Consider the following 22,046-nt stretch of genomic DNA (forward strand, 5'->3'; position numbering starts at 1 on the left):
GAGCTTGGTGATGGACACATTTAACAGTTTTGGCAGTAGGCTGTTTGAGCTGCACGACTGCCAAAAGCTCTGCACGGCAGGTAGACTTGAGCATACATCTTTTCACCTTCTCCTCCACAGAGATCTATCTACTTTAGGTCACCGCCCATGCTGTCCTAACGGGACCTCCTCAGCCACGGCACCAGCTGCAGTGATGTAAATCTACAACAGTGCATGACCCAAATATCTGGGGTCGTAACTGGATGTCTACCTGAGATTACTTAGCAGCCATGTCTTTCAAAAGAAAGTCTTCATCTTGTTAAGAGTCACCAAGTCTACCCTACTGTGGAAGAGATCAGAGAGTATGCAGATGGGATGAAATAGATGTAAAGCACAAAAGCTCTGCTAACTTCTCCAGGGTTGTACTCAGTGATATGAGCAAACATTCTTAATGTGCAAATTCAGGATGCCAATAGGCCAGGGTGCTTGGCACCACACAGATGGCAACTCAGAAATGTGCTTGGTGAGAACCGTTTGTGAATGCAGACACTTAGGCACTAGGGAAAACCTTTCCTAGTTTTGAACCATCCTGCACAACTTATATTAGCAAAAGTCAGCCATTCCCATCTGCTCCCACCTGTGCTGGATAATGATCTTCATCCAGTGGAATCTATACAACATTTAATTGTTTTTCTCCAGATATGATATTGGGAATGATAATACTGGTTGGAAAATTTTATATTTGCTTCTCTCCCCTTACATCACAGGAATTAGAGGTGACACTGTAGATTTTCCCCCTACATTATATTTTTAGAGACAGAAGCAACGCTGGCAGAATCAGAAAAAAGAAACCCAAAATTACTGAACCAGAACAATAGCATGGTAGACAATGACTCAAAACAATTTTCAAATGCAAGGGAAAAATAATTTAAAAAAGAAAGTGACTACTGAGCACTAATGATAGGCTGTAATCAGAAACACGTATCTGGAATTGCCAGGCACCCTGAGCCTGCCCCCATTCAGATTTTGTAAGAGAAGGCTCTCAATGAGACTGTTGCTAAATTATTGCCTCTAGTTTTACACCACTGTCCTGTTAAAGTGGGACAAAACCTGAGCCTAAATTTATCTGAATCTTTCCATATTATGTGGGTCAGAAAGAAATGAGAGAAGGATTTCAATCATCTTGCAAAATCCAGTTCTTACTGAAGTGTAGTGCTGAATGGTTAAGATGTAGCACATTGCTAATTTTTTCCAGCAAACCAGAAGACGGAATAAAGCCCTTAATTGGGAGCAAACTTTACCTGATAGAGTGAGTAACCAATACTAAGCAGAGCTTCTCCCATTTTCTTCTGTCTCCTGCGGTTCTTCTGTATCAAGCCCACCAGTATAGTACAGCATGGCTCATTTAAACTCCCTTCATGGTCATCGTCTGGTTCGTCCAACCGGATTTTAAACTGGGGATTGGTCCAGTACGTTGCTAAGAATTCCCAAGGTGAGACAAAAAGGAGGAGATTTTGTTGTCATTGTAGCTAGGATGGCTGTCACTCAAATTACAGAGAATATGTCTTTGGAAGGGCTTTTGCCTGGCATTTTTCCAGTCCTTTCCATTACGTTATATGGTTTTGTTTTTGCAGCTATGCTGAATATCAGTTGGAGCCATGGCAAATCAAAGCACCACAGTATTTCCTGGGGAGTAATGACCAACAGGGAGGAGCTGATATCATTAATTCCAGCCAGTCATTTATCTCCAGGAAACATCCTTGGCTAAGGCTGTTATTGTTGCAACAGGACCAAACGCCAGACAGCTTCTCCAGAGGTCTAACCTGAAAATGAATGGGAAACAACACTGCCACTGAACTGTGACACTTTCTTGGCCTACCCAACCCTTTGGAGGATTACTCCAGTCAGTAGCAAAAGCCATGTAAGCAGGAAAAGCAGACAGAGGGAAAAAAAAGAATACAGCCATGAATTAACTGCTTAGTGGGTTGGTAATCCCCAACGAGGAAATAAGTGCGAATTAGATCTTTGCTTAGACTGCCAAGCTTTTGCTTATGGTCTAAACCCTGCAGAAAGAGCTGCACCTCCAAGGCCTTCTTACCGAAGACACCCCATCCCCCCCCTCCCCAGTTCACAAACATTTATTTTTTGATTGTTTTGTTTGGTATTTCACCAAATGTCCACTTGGCTGGGTCTCTACCTTGGTAGTTCTGGCAGCCCCCAGCAGTCGAACCCCGTCTCCACTGTCCATTAAACAGGGTCAGGTCCCATTTGTTGACCTCATTGCTTGTCAGCGTGTCAGGAGTCAAGTTGCAGATCTCAAGGCGGGTGAACTGCCTTTGAAAATCTGAAAATGCCATCCTGATGCACAAAAAGACCAGGGTTAGTCCATCAGCCTGCAACAGTGGAGGCAAATGCAAATAGATGTCTCTCCCAACAGGGCAACAAACGTCAGTACTACAGAGCTGCCTAAAGCTGCATTAAATTGAACTCTGAAACTTGGAACTGGCTTTTGGGAAACAAAATTTCCCACTCCCTGAATGAGCCGTATCTCCTGGAGACAGTTGTTCTTAACGGCTGCTACACATTATGGGCCCAGACATACCATTTTCTGTCATCCCCAGCTGTGGGCTTCATAAGTAAATTCACTAAAACTGGTGGAACAAAATGTGCAAGGAGATGCCATTTAAGAGGAGGAAGAGTTGGCCCTTCTGGAAGCGTCACTGCAGAAAAACAGTCTTAGCTTGGTGTTTTGCTTTAATTCTATTGTTGATGTTTGTTTTTACCATTCCTAGTAGGTTTGCATGAGTGACAGACCTTGATCACTTCATGCTGCAAGCAGAGGTCTGGTCTCAGTTCTCGGTGCCTTATGGCCCATATAGCTGATTGCACTGGAAGACAGTGGCCGTTTATCTTTCCAGTCTAGGACAGAGTGACATGGGTTCAGTACTGATTCATATACTCATTTAACTGGGATGGGCTTTCCATCAGGTCTGGGTAAACAGACTCTTCCCAAGCTGGTAATCTAAACTTTTTCATTAGTGTGTAACGTTTAGGCAAAAAAACAAACCTCAAAATGTAGAGCAGCTGAGGCTCATTCTTGCCACCTCATTAATTTTATTACCATCTGGTCTCTATATTTTGGATAAGCACTGAGTTATGCAAACTGTAGTAAAAGGTAATATTTGAATGGAAAGGGAGACAAACAAGTGGCTAACAACACATGCATGTCATTATTAACCCCCCTGGGGCTGGCAGCTTCTCTCCATCCAACTGAAAGCACTGCTTAAAGAGCATTATATGCACATACAATGTCCAAAAGATTAAGCTGAACTAACAACTCTCACCAAAACTCTCCATCATCCACTTGCTTATCCAAAGCCCATTTTTGTTTGGGATCAACATAATTCCATTCAGGAGCACTGCAGACAAAGCACAAAAGCAAGCTGTTCAGTTGTATTTTATTCTACAAGATCAGAGAGTTGGGCTTTCTCTTCAGTTACAGCTGATAAAGGAGTATGTATTTCTCCAACAACTAGACCTTCCGCCCCTCCCAACGGCAGCACACACTGCAGCCTGGCTATACAGGGCTGGAATCAGACTGCAACTGTATTTGCAACAAATAAGCCTTAAATTGAATCATCACCGCCAGGTGTCAGAATGTACAAATATTGCAGACTGGCTGGATTAGATAACACACAGCCTGAAAGTCAGGCTGAGCTTCTCCATTGCAAGATCTATTTGGATGCCTGATAGTGTCCCAAGGGAAATGCTACACCCTCCGTGGCTGGGGTCACAAAAGAACAAGAAAGTAAAAAGGTAGAATTAGAAAATATAGTGCAGAAAACAGCATTGCTCCTTTCCCCCTTCTGATGTTAATGTGCAGCAAGCTGGATTCTGCTCTGATCTGCTCCCACGTGACAATGCAGTTCTGCACCTGCCTCAGCAGGGTTGTCCTATGGTAAAATAGGTGTAACAGGATATGGCACGTGGGCGTGCCTGAGGCACCTTATCTTGGGGCTGAGCAAAGCAGCTCTGATAAAGGTAAGAATAATTGTAATGTTTATCTCTATTTTCTATCCCTAAGCATAATACAACATCAGCACCAGGACTGCAGTCAGTCAGGGCAGGAAACTGAAATCTCAGTGTTGCATGACAAAATATATTGTGGTCCAAATATAAGTAAAATTTATGCCATTCTAAATATAAAAAATAGAAGAGGTGTTGTCACTGCCATTCTCCTGAGATCCCAAAAAGCTGAAGCCCAGTTTCTGAGACATTTGCAAACTTCTGGGTCCTTAGCTTAGTCAACATCCCTATTTTTTTCAAGATTCTCCAGTAGAACCCAAATATTGGTCTGATTTAGAGCTGAGCACAACCTTAGAGTTAAAGCAGAGGCACAATGGTTTGTCCCTGCTATAATTCCCAGGAATGAGATTGGTTTGCATATTCTACTAAGAACCTGGCACCATCAGAAGGATCAGTCTGAGAAAAGTTGTGCAAAATGACGTGGATATGGCTTACATTGGGCTACTCATAATTAAAATGTGGGCTATTTTCTTTTATGAGAAAGCTCTGCCTGAGGCAGGGAAGAATGTCCGCTGGGCAGAGCAGATCAATATCTAACCTTGCTAATAAATTAATAGTGTTTTATTCCAACTGATTTAGTATCTCTCCTAAATGTGCTTTGTGATTGGATTAACTGCATAGTCTCAATTTAATTTTTAAAAGATACCAGAGTATACTGAAGAAAGAGAAGCAGGGGCACATAAAAACCTACTTATCACTCCAAGCTCCAGTCCATTCCACTTCACCCCAGGGATTTCTAAGCCTCACTAGTTTCTCTGGCTGTCCTCGGTAATATACCTAAAAGATCCACAACAAACAGAGCCTGAGCACTTCCATTATTCCAATCATCACAGGGCAATTGCTTTTCAGACAGGATAAAACATGATTTGTACTTGAGTGATGCAGTCCATTACAATTTGCAATAGTTAAAAGACACCTAGAAGCCTTCCACTCTTATTTTACATTATGCTGTGCCACCAAGTGAGCCATTAGCTGTAGCACTCACCACTTCATATAATGGCAGCATCTGCAGGTAAAAACATCACCTCCAAAACAGCAGAATACCTACATCCTCGAAAGCAGGAGACATCACACAACACAGTGAGGTTGGAAAGAGGTTATTTGGCATGGACACCTCTGTAATGGTTCCAGTTTCAGAGGAGCAGAAGTATCTATGGCTCACTATGAAGGTGAGACTAATGGCAGAGTTCATGAAAGAGGCTCTTATTCCCTTCCCAGTAGCGCTGACTGGCAAAGTACACACTCCCACCTCATGCAGTACAAACACGTGGGGAAACAGCTGCCTCCTCCCCTGTTTCTCCTTTCTATATCCTCCATTTCAGAAACAGCTTGGCCCACCTCTACATTTTCTATTCCAGTCAATTGTACAATACAAGTTGCAGACTGCACAGTATACTCTGTATAACTACCAGTACAGAGCTTTCAACCTGGCTAAGTACCACGGGTACTTTCTTTTTTCTGTAAGAGGGTGCATAAGTTAACATTTTTATTTGATCAGTCACAGAAAGACATCAGGAAGTTGCAGGCACTGCAGCCCCAAGCTGGTTTGTATGATGGCCCTGAAAAGGCTGGCTTACCTCCTCTGCTCCAGTGACAGAGTAAGCGTGTCCCTTTACCAGCTTCAGACTTGTAATTGCTTCTATTTCAGCTGCAGTAGTTATCTGGGGCAATAAGAGTATACACATTTAGGACTATATGTTGTGTATGAACTCAGCTTTCATGAGAAAATTAATAAGAGGAAAGATACCTGAAGTGGTATGCAAAAAAATACCAATACCCTTGATGGAAAGTACATTCGAGGTGAGATCCACAGCAAAAGTTCACCTCTAGAGTTTTATGCCCCTAAATATGCAGTCCTAGCACAGCAGAAATTCAAGAATGAACAAAGAAATCTAAACCTAAATCCAATTCCCAGCTCAGGTAACAGACCCAGCCACCTGCAAAGACATGTTCATGTGAACTAAGCTCTAGCCTACCCTGGTTGAGATCCGGCATACCAAAATTCGAACTCTGGTAATCCTATATGCCATGAACCATGATTTCAAACAGGATAATGAAACAGGATGTGAAAGGCAGGAAGTTTCCAAAACATGTACAAACTTCATCTGTAACTTGAGAGAGTTTGTATTACAGGCATCAATAATCTTTAGGACTGAAAACCAAAGCCAGAATCAGACTACAGGCTACAACAAAGTGTCTCACAGAGTTTGCCTCTGGCAGTTGTGTGTCTGGAGCTGAAATTACACAGAATATGAATGAGAAAAGATACTCAGACAATGAAAACAGAGTTTGGGTAGACCAGTCCCCAGTTCATGGCTTTAAGTATTATCACAGGTTGTCTTGTAAAAAGGGAGTCATGACACGAGTTAGTTATTTAGAACCTCATCCTAAGTTTTTCTAATTAGTCGATAAAAGTCTCCCATTAATTGCAATTTGCTTTTACTTCAGACCTCCCTACCTATGTCTAACATTGGTCTGAGCTTTTGTTACAGTATGGGCTGGAGCCCTGAGAGGAGGAGTGAGGAAAGTAAAGTGACAGCGGTCTCTTACATCGATGGAACAGCCAAGCAGCGAGCCAGCTCTCAGAGCCTTCTGGATGATTTGGTAAAGGTTTGAAGGAGCCCTCCGCAGCTCATAGGACTCAGAGATGCCTCCAGTAAAATCCTCAAAGCCCTCCATAGTGGACCCTCCTGTGAGAGCTTCATAAGAGCCATTCAACCTGTGGGACAGATGACAAGAGCTATGTAAGGGGCCATCTCCATCTGTAAGCATTGGCACTGCAGAAAGAAGGGTTTATAATGTAGTATCTCTCGGTCTGTGTGACCATCAGTGGGACCTGGGGTACTAGAAGTGAAGCCCCTTGAAACAGCGGTTGGCAATACCCTTCACGGACCTAAAGGAAATGGTAAATAATGGGTGGAACAGAGGCTGCATTTGAGTGACATGCATTGTGTCTACCACCACAACCGCCGGGGCAGTCAGCTTCTGCACACCCAGGAGCACCGCCTCCTGCTTAGCCACCGTACTTGGCGTAGGCCTTCTCCAGCAGCGCGCTCCAGAACTCGTTGCCTTCCTCCGAGTGCACGAAGAGCAGCTTCCCATTCTTGGTGGGCAGCCTGTCGTCCACTACAACATCCACCCACTCCCCGTACTGCCAGAACTGATAAAAAGAAGAAAGGAAAAGTTCATGAGGGCTGCTGTGCACCTAATAGCTCCACACTACCATCTCCCTACTCCTTCACCTGTCATCAGTTCTCCTCAATAAGTCACTGTAAGGTTTCATTCTCATGATGGACTCCTCTTCCTTGTAACAGAGGCAAACTCCTCCCAGCCCTGTGAAGTGCTGAGCAGGCTTATTAACGCTGTATTAAATTTTGCTGATAGGTAATATTAACAGCAACTTGTTGCACCTAACATCTAGAACGCTGTGCTCCATGCAGAGCTTACATAGCAGAGAGTTCATACAGGGTAGTCCAAAGGATCTTTTCTTGTCTGTGCTTTTAATGCCCAATTCACTAGGGAAAAACAAACAATGCCCTTGAAAAATGTTGCAAGGAGAGGTCACCCAAAAGGCAAGCACTCAACAAGTGCTAATCCCTACTGAAAATACTGGGAAATGTGTGAAATATTGCTAATGCTAAGTTTTTGCATGAACACTAGAAATATTTACTACAGAATTTGATGCAGTCCGGAAAGAAAAGAAGGTAATTCACACAATAAACCCTCTGCTGAGATGAGCTGTTGGAAGGGACAGGTATGTGCTCTATAACGTCTGTCCTCACCAGAACACCTCCTTTAGCTTTGGAGTGCATCCACACTGCCCGCTCCAGAGCCTAACCCCTAGTGAAAGCAGATTAGCTCAGTCCCAACACACTGGGTGTGCAGGCAGGGAAATCCAGGCAAAGCCACAGGGAGGGGAGGGGAGGAGGAGGAACCACATCAGCCTGAATTCACTCTCGACAGTCAGCAGCGACAGAGCTTGGCTTGACTTACGTGGTGTGATGGTAAGACAGCAGAATCTAGCCAGTGAGCAGATGTCATTTAACGCTATTTAACTCTGTTCTTTTCTTTCACTCTTCCCCACCAATTTCACTTACACACTGTAATTTTTGAATATTTAGCCTGTGCCAAACACTAAAAAGCTGCTTTCAGCTAAATACTAGTGCTTCCCTCTCTCTATTCTCAATATCCTGATTATATAGGTACCTGGAAATGAAAGATCCCAGCATAATCCTTCTGGAAACTCTGAGCCTTGGGAACAACACGGTACAGAACATCTGGATTCAAAGTGAGAGATGCAATGGCAGCTAGGAGCCAGCAATCACCTAAAAACACATACATTACAAGGCAGAAGAGTTCATTAATAAATAGGGGTTTGCCAAGCTGATCCTTACACCATTATGTCATGCTCCCATCTAGACTAAAATGCCAGCATTAAGTGCTCTGCAAGGTCCTGCTGGACTCAGTATTGGTTCAGCAATCTATTCCTGGTTTGTTGTGTTATCTCTTTTGCTTGTTTTCCATTCGCGCAGACCACATAGCTATCTTGGGGCCTCTGAGGCTGATCATGGTGGCAATTTCAGTGGTTTAGTTTGGGCTCTGATATTTTGATTTTCTAATGAAGCTGTGAAAGCAGGCTGCTTTATCGACACTTGTTAATGCCCTCAGAAGACCAAGAACACAACCAGAGAGCAAAGGTATTTGCAGTGTGGGTTGCAAAGCCTGGCTGGGCAGCACAGTTAATGACCTGCAGCACTTTAACTAGACACAAGCCACCACACCTGGAAGAGGCAAAGGCTTTTAAGGTGTCCAGAAGGGGGAAAAAGCTCTGGGTTGATAGAAGTGTGGTGGGACTTGATTCCTGTCTTTTGGAGAAGATGTGACAGACAGCAGGAACATTTGAGTGGCTACTCCTTCTTAGCCCTTTCTTTGAAGGTCTGACTCTGAACCAGCATTTAGGGCTATTGTTACAGACTTGCCCATGAGTTTAATAGAAGATGAAGTCTCCCAGGAACTCTGCAAGGAGGTGAGTCCTTTCTCCAGCACACTCCTTATCCCGGGAAGGATGGGCATGCCCAGCCCTTCCTGGAGGCTGTGTGTCTCCCAGCTGGAGCTGTTTGCTGGGTTGATTACATGATTGTTGTGGGTTGGAGCTTGGGTAAATAGAAGCCTCTATCACACCAAAGGTGGTGCCCCTGAGAAGCTCAGTGACTCACGGGTTTCTTACAGTATTTGCATACTGCAAACAGTAGAAAGAACTTTTGTGATTCTCTGTCATTTCTGAGGTGTGCAGTGAGTCTAGGAAAACAAAACTGCTCTGAAGCTACTAACATTTTTCTGGTTCCCTGTGGATTATATGTGCCAAGATGTAGTTTCTTTGTGCAGGTGCATATTCTGCAGAAGGAATTGGCATAACAGCTCTTACTTCAGTGGAAATAAGCTAACAGAGAAACCGATGAAAGATTTTAAACTGTAGCTTGATTTAATGTTGCTGTTCAACATTAACGTGTCAGTAACGTGGATGGTAGGATTGAGCACACCCTGAGCAGTTTTGCCAATGACACCAAGCTGTGCGGTAGACAGGCTCAGGGAAGGGATGCCACCCAGAGGGACAGTGACAGGCTTGAGAGGTGGGCCAAAGCGAGCCCTGTGGAGTTCAACAAGGCCAAGTGCAAGGTCCTGCACATGGGTTGGGGCAACAACCCCCAGTACTGATGATACAGGCTGGGTGGGGAATGGATTGAGAGCAGCCCTGAGGAGGACATGGGGGTGCTGGTGGATGAAAAGCTCAACATGGCCCAGCAGTGTGTGCTTGCATCCCAGAAAGCCAACTGTACCCTGGGCTGCATCAAAAGCAGCGAGGCCAGCAGGGCTCTGCTCCGCTCTCCTGAGAACCCCCTGCAGTGCTCTGCTCAGCTCTGGGGCCCCCAGCATAAGGACATAGAGCTGTTGGAGTGAGTCCAGGGGATGCCACAAAGATGCTCAGAGGGCTGGAGCACCTCTCCTGTGAAGACAGGCTGAGGGAGTTGGGGTTGTTCAGCCTGGAGAAGAGAAGGCTCAGGGAGACCTCATAGCGGCCTTCCAGTGCCTAAAGGGGGCCTGCAAGGAAGCTGGAGAGGGACTTGTGAGCAGGGCCTGTAGTGACAGGACAAAGGGCAAAGGTTTTAAACTAAAAAAGAGTAGCTTTAAATTAGCAGGAAGAAATTCTTCACTGTGAGGGTGGTGGGGCACCGGAACAGGCTGCCCAGAGCAGCCGTGGGTGCCCCATCCCTGGGGGTGATCAAGGCCAGGCTGGACGGGGCTCGGAGCAACCTGGTCTGGTGTCCCTGCCCATGGCGGGGGGCTGGAGCTAGGTGAGCTTTAAGGTCCCTTCCAACCCAAACCATTCTACGATTCTGTGTCTTACAGCAGCAATTAACTGTTTAGATTGACTTGGGCTTTATGATTTAAGTGTAAAGGCAAGATGTGGGGGGCAGCCTGGTGCTGTGTACTCGCTGCGGCCTGCACCCCCGTGGGCTGGGGCAGAACCAGCTGTTCCCAGTTAGCTCAACGGTGACTGGAGAAACACCTGTGAAATCACCAGTACAATGGCCGGTAACTGCCTGAGCTGTCTGATTGGGTTATGGGTGCAAAAGTGTGATCTGCCCAGTATGCCAGCCCAGGTGTTTCCCATGAGGAGAAAAAAACTAGCATTAGTATGTGAGGTGCTGCTTGTTCCTTCTCTCAGGGCTGTTCTGAGTTATCTTAGCTGCCACATTCAGGAAGAACGTTCAAGCCAGAAGGGGGTAGAAAATGGCTGGATTACCTGCTTCTCACTGTCCACCTGCGTTTCGTCTGAGAAGACGTTAAAACAAAATTGTCCTGCTTGTTCTGTGCAAGTGAAGTTTGAAGAGGAATGTGAGGCGGGTTAACTGCTACTTTTCTGCAAAGCTGTTTGAACCAAGAGCTCTTGCTTGAAAGGTAAGGTTTCCTTTGCAGATTAAAAGCTAAATTAAAATAAAGGGGTTGTGGCATGTTTAAACTGGAAATAGGAAAAAGTGCTGCTGTGCATATAGAAAAAGAGAGTCCAAAAGCCTGGGCCTTTAGAACAACTATGATGAAAAACCTTCTCAAGCTCATCTTCAGACAAATTATTTTACAAATTATTTTGTATTCTGTGGGAGAGGATGCAACTCACTGGCCTGGAAGGTTCCTCTCAGCCTTGGGTACCTGTGTATAAGCAAACTTAGGAGAACACGAGGTAGGGGGGGAAGAGGCTTTGAGAACCTCCTCTCCTGAGAAAATGAGACTGGGAAGGCTCGGATCTGCTTTGTATCTATTTCTTTGAGACTTTCCCTAGTACACGTGTATGCCTTATGCTGTTATAGTTTTGCTTTTGCTTGGAGAGGTAGAAATAATGGTGATGAGTGTGGGGAATGGCTCTTCAGAGGAGGAAGATGAAAAGCCTTATAAAGTTAGACCTGAAGCCCTCATTTTCTCGACTACCCCAGGTTTTCTTCTTGCCCTGGCTGTTCCTGGCACAATGCAAAGCACCGAAGACTATTTCTGGGAAAGTGTCGGGGGGGGGAGCCTGCTGGTGTCCCTGCTGTGTCCCTCCAGCCCCAGTGAGGCCAAAGAAGGTCTCCAGCAGTGATGAGTTGATGCTCTCCTAAGGTGCGACATCTGGAAGTGTTATCCCTTCCTGGTCTAGGCCAGGCTTTTACAGCTAGTGAAGGGGAAACTACTCTGGGCTTTGCTGAGGGTGGCATATGTTTGATGCACAATTAGGCAGAGGAATTGGTGAAATGAGAGGAATTTCCTTAAACATCTTATTTACTTCCCTGACTCTGAACTGAACAGTTTCAGAACCTCAACCCTGTAAGATGCCAAATGCAGTGTAAAATCCTTTATGGCTCTCTTATGGTACAAATTAACTTCTTAGCATCAGGAAGAGCAAGTGACATTGGCACTTCTGCCTCCCACAAAAACCATGCAATCTAACCTCCCAGGGAAGCATTAGGGGCAAGTCTGTTCAAAGCACATGTGGAAAGAATTGTATTGAAAGAATTGCAGTGGTGAACTTGGCCTTAAAAATAGCTATGCCTGCCTTCAGCAATGCAAAGTCTTTTCTCTAAACCTTACTTGGAGGCCTAATATCTTTGGCTAAGCTTGTGGCTAGGCAAGTATCAACCGTGCCCTCCAAAAGGAACCAGCTGGGAGTTGGCTGCTGTGCAATAACTTGATAAAAATGAAGGTTTGCACGAGGCGTCTAGATGCAGATGGTTTGGGGCCATCTTTATATACAAGTGATGCATGACATTCAGGTTCCTATGATATTGGCTTTAAGATGAATTAGAGGCTGCAGGAATCTGTCTGCACAAAGGAGCTTCCAAGATGGAGCCTAAACAGCACAGGTTGCCTGTTACCTTCCTGCACAACCCCACAATGGGATCCTGGCCTGGGTTTCTCAGCCCTACTGGATAATAGATTGCTAGTTCTAAAAAAGTACAATTTGGTAGTAGATGTTCCTTTTTTTAAAGTTCAACATGATTTTGCCCGCAGCAAATTTCAGAGTTTAGTTTGTGGTTGTGCCTACAGGATAGTGCAACGGCACAAGCTCCCTAGAAAGGCAGCTTAGGTATGACCACTCAAACTAGTCCTGGTTCAGCTGCAGGTCATCTTGAAAACTGTGAGGAAACTATTTGATTTCTTTCCTAAAAAGTGAATTTTGGAGAGAAAGGAAATGAGGCCAATTGGCCAACGAATTAAATATTTAATCAGAATGTATTTCCAACACAGTTGTAGTCAGAAAAATGAGCAGAAATGCTTTTTGGTATTGTCACTGTATGCTTTTGAAGTTGTAGTCTTTTAGCTTATAAAAATAAATTTTTAAAAAAAGTCTTCTCAACGTTACCCTTGCAAGGCTAAATCACCTACAGGCACATACACTGCTTTCCACTCGGTCTCATATTTCATGAACAAAAGTTTCAGATGAGTGCCAATTACAGTGTTTACTGCTGCTTCTGAATGTGCTAAAAAGAAGCCAGCTTGATTCCTGGATCTGAAGTAATTTCTAATGTTAGTAAAGTGCAATTCTTGGTGTGTGGGGGTTTTTTTTTTATTATTTTAAATAAGCAATTTTGACCTTGAGTTTGTGATAGAAAGGGTAAACATGAAGCCTAGCTATGCCTAGTTCTCTGTGTGTGTGTGTATATCTATATATATATATATGATATGTGATCTTGGAGAATTACACTGACTGTTAGTGAATCACTTGCTGCTCACAGATGTACTGAGATGGCTCATGTTCTCAATGCTACACAGGAGCCTCCTGGTTTACAGAGATAATCGAATTGCTGCAGAGAATACAGAATCCTTGGTGACCTGGGAGCCTGAGCAACTCCTCTATATTGATGATGTTTACCCAAGCACACTGCACTCACAGAGGCCATAAAATAAATGAGAAATTTGATTAGTTTCAGTTGCTACAGAGCCGTGCTTAGTTTCTGTTTAGCTGCTATCAAAGTGTCTAGACGCAGCGCATCTAAATTCTTCATTGACCTAGTGATGGTGAGTTTAAGCCAAAAGTCCAAGTGTCTGGTTCCAAGATGTAACTGGACAGTATGGAGGCATTTCTGTCCTGACTGTACTCTGGTTTGTTGCTATTTCAGTAATGCCTGGTGTTCAGAAGGGATCCAAAAACAATGCTGTGTCTCTTGCTTCCCGGTTTGACAAGCAGATTTGACTCTCAGCTTTGGTCTCTGCTGGAAGCCCTTCTTCAGAGCTCATAGTACCTGGGGCATCCTACCAGACATCAAGGAAGCACTGGCCCACTAGCTTTATAATTTCCAGCAGTACATGCTGTTCCTGCCTTGAGATTTCTAAAGAAGGCTTCCTGAATTTTTTTGTGGAAATGAATTAAGCTCTGCAGCTGTGTACAGAAAGGCAAAGGAGGACCCAGTAAAGGAACAGGCTTTCTTCTCTTTGGGGTCTCAGAGTTGTCAGTGAATGTATTTTTTGAGATCTGGGGGGGGATACCTGCTAGAACAAGCATCTCCCATACCTCTGTGCCCATGGGACTGAACATCAGAAGGGCCATATATTAATGTCCATAGTAAAATAAGTGAACAGACCCAGTACTGTTAAGCACTCTTCTACCTACAGGAGCTCCAAAGGCTCCCTAAACAGGTATCAGATGTGTCTTCAAGCTGTTGGGCTTTGGTTTGTTCTCCAATCTACCCAGTCCTCTCAAATCTGCTCGTAAGACAAGATGCGCACAAAGCATGCATGGGGTGGGCTCTTCAGCTGGCATGAACTGGTGCATCTGCCTTGACTTCAGGGCACTTCTCCAGCTGACAGCCCAGGCAGAAGGAGCTCCAGTGCCCTGCATAACCTTTGAGCCTTCAGAATAGAAGGTGCCCCATGAATGCAAACAGTGTGCATCTGGAAAGCTAATATTAAACTGAGAGGGTCTGAGTATGCTTTATATTACTTAAATTAAATTTATGCCACTTGCTTCTTAAGAAATTCTGCAAACTATCTGAATAAGTTAACCCCAGAATTGATGCAAGAAAACTTCATAAGTCACCTTTAATAACTAAGACTATGTGACTGCATTTCAAGTTGTTACTAGGCTATCAAAAAGATATGGTTCAAAGAACATTTAAAATATTTCAAGTCTTTCAAGTTCCCATCAAACTTCCCAAGCTGATATTCATCTAGCTTATGCTGTTGTCAAAGAAATAAGTTTAATGGAGTGAGACTAACTCTGGGTTTTCTTGCTGCTTTTGTTCACATAAACCCAGACTTGCAGTGTTATTTTTAAAAGAAAAGAAACATGCCAGAGATCATTAAAAATAGGCTCTATTTCCCTAAAAGACTTGTTAACAGGTCACATACGTGGCTTGTGTAAGTATGTAATCAGAGTCTGTTTCAACAGAAGCACTTTACATGAGGGCTTTAGTAACAAGGACTTTGATATTCAAGGTACTAGATCGAATACCAAAAAAGCATAGTATGCGTCAGAGATGTAAAGCAAATACCTGAACACTAGAAAGGAAATCCTGTGCCTGAAGTTTATTTTTGTGAAGGGTCAGTGTGTATAGAAGTGATTGTAAGCAGCCTTGCAGAAACAAATTGGATTGTCTTTGATAATATTATCTTTTGAGAAGGAGAGAGAAAAAGAAGCTCCTAACAAAAGCAGAATCGGATTTTTGGGCTTTTCTTCTAGGTTTAGGGGTGGCTTTCAGGACTAGCACTTGGGGTACTGGCTTGGGAAAACCCAGGGCCACACACCATCCCCAGATTCACAAGAGGGCTTTGGGTCCGGTTCTGTTGTTACCACTATTTGATGGATTTTTGGCACAGCTCTGTAATGAAAGCCCATTTAGCACAAAGGACTGGAGCTCCACAGAGACATTCAGGAGGTGACAGAAATAAGAAGGGACTCGGGATATTTGCATTCTGTTTCTAGGCTTAAAACAAATAATACATTGACCTCTTCTAGTTTAAGAGCAGGTTAATATTCTTCAGTCCTTTAGCTTGTAAACTGTCAAGGAAAATAAGGTTTTACTTCAGACATATGATCTTTACTTTTTTGTGTGTGCTATTATAGAAACTTCCCAAATTGAAGGTGACAAGAAATGTCACTTTTATTACTTATCTGAACCATTTCCCTAAAATACAGTAAGCGATTTCCCCATACTCTGTTCCAGCATCCACCAAATAAATATCCTGGAGCAAGTATATGATTGGGCATCTTATTTTTAGCATTTGGAGCACAGGCCCACACACCAGGGAATTTTTTAGCAATTGCTTTAATGGTGCTGTGTTTACAGGACCAGTATTGGTATTATTTATTGCCAATGACTTGCAGAAATTGTTTGAATCTCATTTGCACAATGGATGGGCTAGAAGACCAGTAAGGTCAGGAGTACTGCAGTAAGCAGTGCAGGAGGGAGAAAGGCTGATTTCTCTGTGTCTAATCTATCAAATTCTCATTACAAGAGTTTCAGCCTTCTCGCCTCTATATGTAGTCAGGAGAGGTTGCTGCTGCTGTCTTCTGGCGCTGGATCTTATCAGCAAGGCAGGCAGAGAAGGCAGCTAGCTGCTGCTGCAGCTATTCAGAGAGGGAATAAAAAGCTCCCTTACAGCTGCCTTCTGGCTGCTTGTATAGGAGCTGTGTTTAGACAATGGCAAACACTGGAGAAAAATGGGTAAGAAAGTTTTTGTATGATGGATCTCCAGGAGAGGGTGAGTGCTGGCTGAGAGACATCTCATGAGCGTCAGGCCCTAATTCGGGGAGCTGAGCAGCACTGCCTTTTTTGGCTGTGTTTGCACAGTGTGGCTGGTGCCTGGTTGCTCCTGTCCCTGCTCGCAGCTCTACACCAAACGCTGTACAAGCAGAAGATGTATTCAGCATAAAGGGCTTGGAACAATTTGCTTCTTGTGGGTGGTATTACAAAGTTTGCATGCTCCAGTCATTTTTTTTTTTTTACTATGTGGTCCTCTTTTCTAACTCATGCCTGCAAGCAGATGGTCCATCCTGCTTGGCTTGAAATGGCACATCATCGCCCCAGCCCCTGTATGAAACCAGTTCCTTGGTTGTTGTATATTTGGTTTGTGTGTTTTTTCCAAGGCTGGAACTTGCTCTGCCTCCCAAATAAAAATCCCCAATGACTAGGCTACAGGGTGACACTTCTCTGATGTCCCTTGTCCCCTGAGTCTTTGGAGCTGCTCCTGCTGGGATGGGCATGAAGCCCACTCTCTTGCTTCAGGGCAAGTGCTCTCATAATTAGATTGATGTCTGTGTCCAGCTCTGTCTCAAGAGGTGAAAAGCAAGCCAGTCTTCTGCACCGCAAAGGGATAATCAGCTTCCTACCTCCAGGAGACCGTTTGGTGTCTCCCACATTTGACACAGCTCTTACAAACCCAAATATATATATGTATACCCTGTCTCAGGCAGCAATGCTGGTGTGTGAGTCCCCTTCTTGGGTATCTGCCTCTCTCCGTACTATGTCTGGGAGATAGCCAATAAAATGGTATGTGTATGAGGCATTTTTAAATGAAGCTTCATTTGGATTTTTTTTTCTTCTTCCAAAACAAAATTCAGAAGTGCTGTACATACCCAGCTCTCCTTGGCAGACATCTGTTCGAGTAGCTCCTCCAATTATAAACTGAGGGTTGGCACATAACTCCTGAAAAGACACATTTTTGAAGTATGCATCACCCTTTCTGGTCTGAAAAGTTCCCATTACTTGTTCCCTGTTTCTATCTTCCAAAAATATTAAACACTTTCAACTTTTCTTAAAAAGTGTATCCTCTGTCTGATTAACATGGTGTCAGAACAATGTTGCCTTATTAAATGGAATACTTTTTTTTTTGAGGCAAATCCTGAAGCCCTTTGCTACTTGAGGCTGTCAGTGAAATTGGTGAGAATTTCTGCTACTGTGGTGACAGAGGTGAAAATTCAACCTCTGCATTTACATCTTATTTCATCTTGCTGTGGTTTTGGCTCAAGCAGTGCAAATGAGTTTGTGACCATCGCTGCTGACTCTGGCACTGGAGCTGTGCTGAGCTTCCGCTGCCATTGGCATGCAGGGTGCTCTCCCACCCCGACCCTGCTTTCTGGGAGGCCAGCCATGCAAATGCTTTTAGAGACATCTCCCCTTTTTTCCTCGACCTCTGGGGCCAGCCAAGTCGATTATGGCAATGACTGTCCCTCCTATCTTGGCTCTGAGCCCTCCAACAAGACATGCCCTATATCAGAAGCTAGTATTGTCCCTCGAGACAAAAAAAAAAAAAAAAAAAAGTCTTCCCTTTTTCCCAGGCATTTTCCATGAGCTTCTGGATGGCAGCAAGGGGCGGTTCATAGGAAGCCTAACTTGGCAAGCAGGGTTGAGGAAGGCTTAGACAGCCACCATCTCTCCCAGGGAGCAGTTGACAGCTCTGAGCATCCTGTGGAGACAGGGACAGCCCAGGACTTGGGGGGTGTGTGTGTGATGAAGAGTCAGTTTGTGAATCTCCTCTCACAATAAGTGTGATCTCAGCTACGTCCTTTTTGCTTCTGTGGTTATCTAGCTTGTCAGCTGCCTTGCAGCAGTCTCGGTGGATCAGAGTCAGGAGTAGGTTACCACACGGGAAAGGGTTTGTGTTGGTTTTTCCCCCCTCCTTCCGAAATGGTGCACCTGGTGGCAGTCAGTGGCATATGACTTATTACTCACCTGGATGCCTGTCCTTTCTGAGCCACTGCCAAGTGCCACATACAGCTTTTGCACAACTACGTTTCTGTCTTCTTTCCATAAACCCACTGTTGAAATTGGAAGATAGGTCTTTGATGGCAGTGTCTGATGCTCGCTGTCTGCAAACCAGCAGTCACACCTTGGGCAACAGCGGGGGGATGTGACCTTAGCAGTGGATGTTTATTTTGCAGGGGGCGTTTCTCCAGCAGATCTCCAGAATGCCCACTGGGTCCTGCTGCCTGTTTCAGATGCAGGCAGCTAAGTGTCCCACCGTCCTGCAGTCGCAGGCAGAGTTTGCAGATGGAAACCTATTGGCCAGTTGAAAAAGTCTAAAAAATGAGCAGGGCTGTGACAGGAGTCATCCATGATGAATAAAAGTAGGTCAGATCCTGGTCCCTCCATCAGAGAGCAAAGCAGAAGGTGTTAGTCACCTTGCAGCAGGGGCTGGGCTCTACCCCACACATAGGGGTGAGCCAGTGGGTCCTGGTGCTTGTGGATTAAGTGTCCATAAACTGCTTGTGTCCCTGCTGAGTGCCAGGAGGGCAGAGGGGTCCCACGAGGGCAGGTCTCTGGAGGGCAGAGCTGGGACATCTAACCCCGTTGGATCTCAACCCTTGGTTGTTCCCTACCCTGCTACACTTGTGGCTATGCCTCTTCCTGCAGTGGACACAATGTTCCTGTATGAGAAGCCCAAGTCTAATTTAATGAGTTTTTGAAGGTGGATCTTCTCCCTGGGTAGGCAAAGCCAAGAGGCACAGCCATGGTACTTGTTGCTGAAACATCCAGGTGCCAGAGTGAGGTGCTAATGGACAAATGGGGTTGCCAGGGTAGAAACTTGGAGTTACTAAACCTGCAACTTTCTGTTTCTTACTTTTCAGGTGGAAATAAAAAAAGTAAAATTCAAAGCCTTGTAATTTTCCCTTCTTCTCATCCTCCTTGCCCTCATCAGAGGAAGGTAAGTTGTTTGGGCTTTTTTCCTTCCTTCCCCTGTTTTTCAATTTTTCTTGATGTTGCAAGGAGGGAGGAGCAAAGCAGGGACAGGAAAAAATGACTGAAAAATGAAAGTGCACAAAAATCTCTGAAGCCCTGATTCTGTGGTTTAAAAAAAAAAAAAAAAATCAGCATCTAATCTTTCCTGATGAAAATTACTTTTTTAAAAAGAAAGGCCATTTATGGGATATATGTATTTGGGTAATAACAGTTCCAGCAGTTGCTCTTTAACTGTTCTAGGCAGCTTGAAGTGAGGCAGAGGATTTTATGTCAGTTAGCCTGATTTCCTAGGATTGCACAGCGGCAAGATCTTGGTGTGGGCACTGTTACAACTGATGGTCCTGGGGTGCCCTGTGGTCTGTCTGGGTACATGTGGGGCTTTTGCACCCATCTCTGGAGCGCACCCTGGACTTGCAGCTCCATGGAGCTGGGATAGACAGGAAGGAAGTAGGTTCCCATGAAGCAATTACAGGTTTCTTTGCTTTATAAAGGGCTTAGAAGGTTTTGATTTCTTTTTTTCCCCACCCTCTTTTCAACCTTGCTTCTGCTAACCATGGAGGTAAAGCAAGACAGGAGAAAAAACCAAAACATACGGGAATACTGGGTATTCAGGCTCACCACTGATTTAGCAAGGATGTTCAGGTGGGCTTTGGTTAGACCCGAACCCAGTAAAACAGGCAGTCGTAAAGCACTCTTACCGTGGGGCGCTTCCAGATTATCCCCTGGGTTTTGAAGGAGTATGGTCCCAGGTCCTGGTAGCCCAGCACGGAGGGACAGGCTGGGAACTCCTCATCCTTGAACAGGGTGCCAGCCTGCAGGCACTGCTGCTTCAGGGATTCATAGTCCTGATTCAAATACTTGATGGCATTCCTGTTGGATCCGAGCCCGTCAGCAGCCGCTCTTTCCTGGCACAGCCTCGCCGCAACCCTGGACATGCCTGCCCACCCTCCCAGCTTGTGGTGCAGCTCTGTCTTTGCCTCCTGGGCAAGAGAAGGTGAATATAGGCAGGTAGCAGGCTCGGGTGGAGCTGTGGGCTGCCCGAAGTGCTCCAACAGCCCTGGAGGGAGGAGGCACCAGAAGTGCAAATATGTACCCGAGATGTACCAGAGAGATGTGGGTAGGGAGCAGGTGGGGGCACAGCCAGAACAGCAGGGATTGTTGTCTTACTCCCTCGTTATTTGTTTTTTTGCTGCCCCTTTTTAAAATAGGCTTTTAACAAGGAGCAAGGGAAAGCAGTGGTTTTGCAGGCACACCTGTTTACACATGGAAAGTGATTGTGTGTGTTCAGTGTGCTGAGTCAGGTTTGTGGACCAGAGGTTCAAAAATCCAGATGAAGATGGTTTACAGTTCCTTTCCTTCCTTCTGAGATCATGCTTTATATTGTTGGAGGGTTGCACAGCAACAAAACCTGGAGCTGTTTTGCTGTGGGGGTTTTTTAATTCTTTTTGGTGCTGTCAAAGCAGTGTGATTTTATGAGTTAATTTATTAGCAATAAAAGGTGTGAACTTGACAGAGCTAGAGATGACCACTTGGCCATATGACCTGCAGAGGGCAAGGGTACAATCCAGGAGCACGACCTAGGCCAAAAATGGAAAATTTTATCACCAGGAGGCGAGCTGGTAGCCCCTGCTCCCCACTTCCAGTGTGACCTTGGGCAAAAGTCACTGTACCTTCACAGTCTATAAAAATAGGGTCTTATCTCAGCTAGTTAGCCATCATATTTACAGTCTTTTGTTGGTGCTTCCTGGATAGAAAGTGTTTACCAGCAAAAAACCAAAGAAAGCCTTGGATGCAGAAGGTTTTTTAGACCTTAAAAAATAGTGATTCCTGTTCTTGTAGCAGAAAACCTCCAAGTTTCTACCTTGGCAACCCCATTTTGTACTGATACAGGTGTGTGTACCTCCCTGGCAAGGTGGCAGCAAATGTCTGTAGGTTCAAGAACTGAAGCAGGAGCAATTTTCCACAGAGCACAGCTGCTCTCTGCTGTCTTCCTATTTAATGGCCAAGTTTCCCCAGCAAAGCCCCACTGCCTCTCCAGCTAAGAGCTGGGTAAACAGTAACCTTGTTAGTCATCAAACATGCTCTCTGGCTACCCCTTGGTAAGTTTAGACAGAAGGTGTGGGGAAGGGAAGAGAGAATTTTTAAGGTCTAAAGCCCGTTGAGATAGAAGAGTCCAAACAGAGGCTAGCCACATTGCTTGTCTGCAAATATTTGAACAGCATGAATGCAAGAGTAAAGGAAATTACTTGGTTGGTTCCAGGTGGGCACAGGTAAAGAAGGCTGAGCTGAGAGAATTACTTTACTGGTTATCCCAAAATTAAATTAATACTGTTGAAGTAAAGGAGAAGGATGGCCAGTATTTCATTCTGTTATGTTTCAGTACTTCTAGGTGTGTCTGTGTACTGAACTAGAGTGAAGAGTGGAATAATAAAGGATTGAGGGGAGGGGGTTTTTCTTTCCAGGACTTTTTTTTTTTTTTTTTTTCCTGAAAAATAGACCCACTCAGAGGTACCCACTTTCTCTGCTCATGAGGCAGAATGCTGCTTCCTTACCCTCCCAGTACCAGCCTCTTGTGCTGAAATTTCCTCTCTTCCTGTGGTCCAGAGTCACACTCCCATTTTGCTGTGATTGCTGTAAGCTGCAAGCTTCATCAATGTTGTTCGTGGACAAGCATGGTGCTGCAGCATTTGTGAAATGCCATTTTGATCAGGAAGCTTTTTTCCCCACATACTTTTTCAGATGTACGCTTGATATGCTGTATGTTCTGTAACT

At 44.7% G+C, this 22,046-nt stretch overlaps 1 protein-coding gene across 1 annotated transcript in view; it reads right to left on the reverse strand.

Moving 5' to 3' along the window:
* Window positions 1–20,307, reverse strand: part of CAPN8 (calpain 8) — a 31,445-nt gene extending 11,138 nt beyond the window's left edge. Inside the window, exons 1-10 of the mRNA XM_037405199.1 lie at window positions 19,973–20,307; window positions 17,171–17,240; window positions 8,272–8,390; window positions 7,092–7,225; window positions 6,616–6,784; window positions 5,643–5,726; window positions 4,757–4,842; window positions 3,324–3,398; window positions 2,177–2,337; window positions 1,281–1,456 (exon numbers count right to left, since the gene is read on the reverse strand). Of these exons, the coding sequence (XP_037261096.1) occupies window positions 1,281–1,456; window positions 2,177–2,337; window positions 3,324–3,398; window positions 4,757–4,842; window positions 5,643–5,726; window positions 6,616–6,784; window positions 7,092–7,225; window positions 8,272–8,390; window positions 17,171–17,240; window positions 19,973–20,209 (1,311 nt within the window). The 5' untranslated portion in view covers window positions 20,210–20,307. The remainder of the gene's footprint in view (window positions 1–1,280; window positions 1,457–2,176; window positions 2,338–3,323; window positions 3,399–4,756; window positions 4,843–5,642; window positions 5,727–6,615; window positions 6,785–7,091; window positions 7,226–8,271; window positions 8,391–17,170; window positions 17,241–19,972) is intronic.
* Between the last annotated feature and the right edge of the window lie 1,739 nt (window positions 20,308–22,046).

The sequence above is a fragment of the Falco rusticolus genome, chromosome 12, assembly GCF_015220075.1.
Source record: "Falco rusticolus isolate bFalRus1 chromosome 12, bFalRus1.pri, whole genome shotgun sequence".
Taxonomy (NCBI): Eukaryota; Metazoa; Chordata; class Aves; order Falconiformes; family Falconidae; genus Falco; species Falco rusticolus.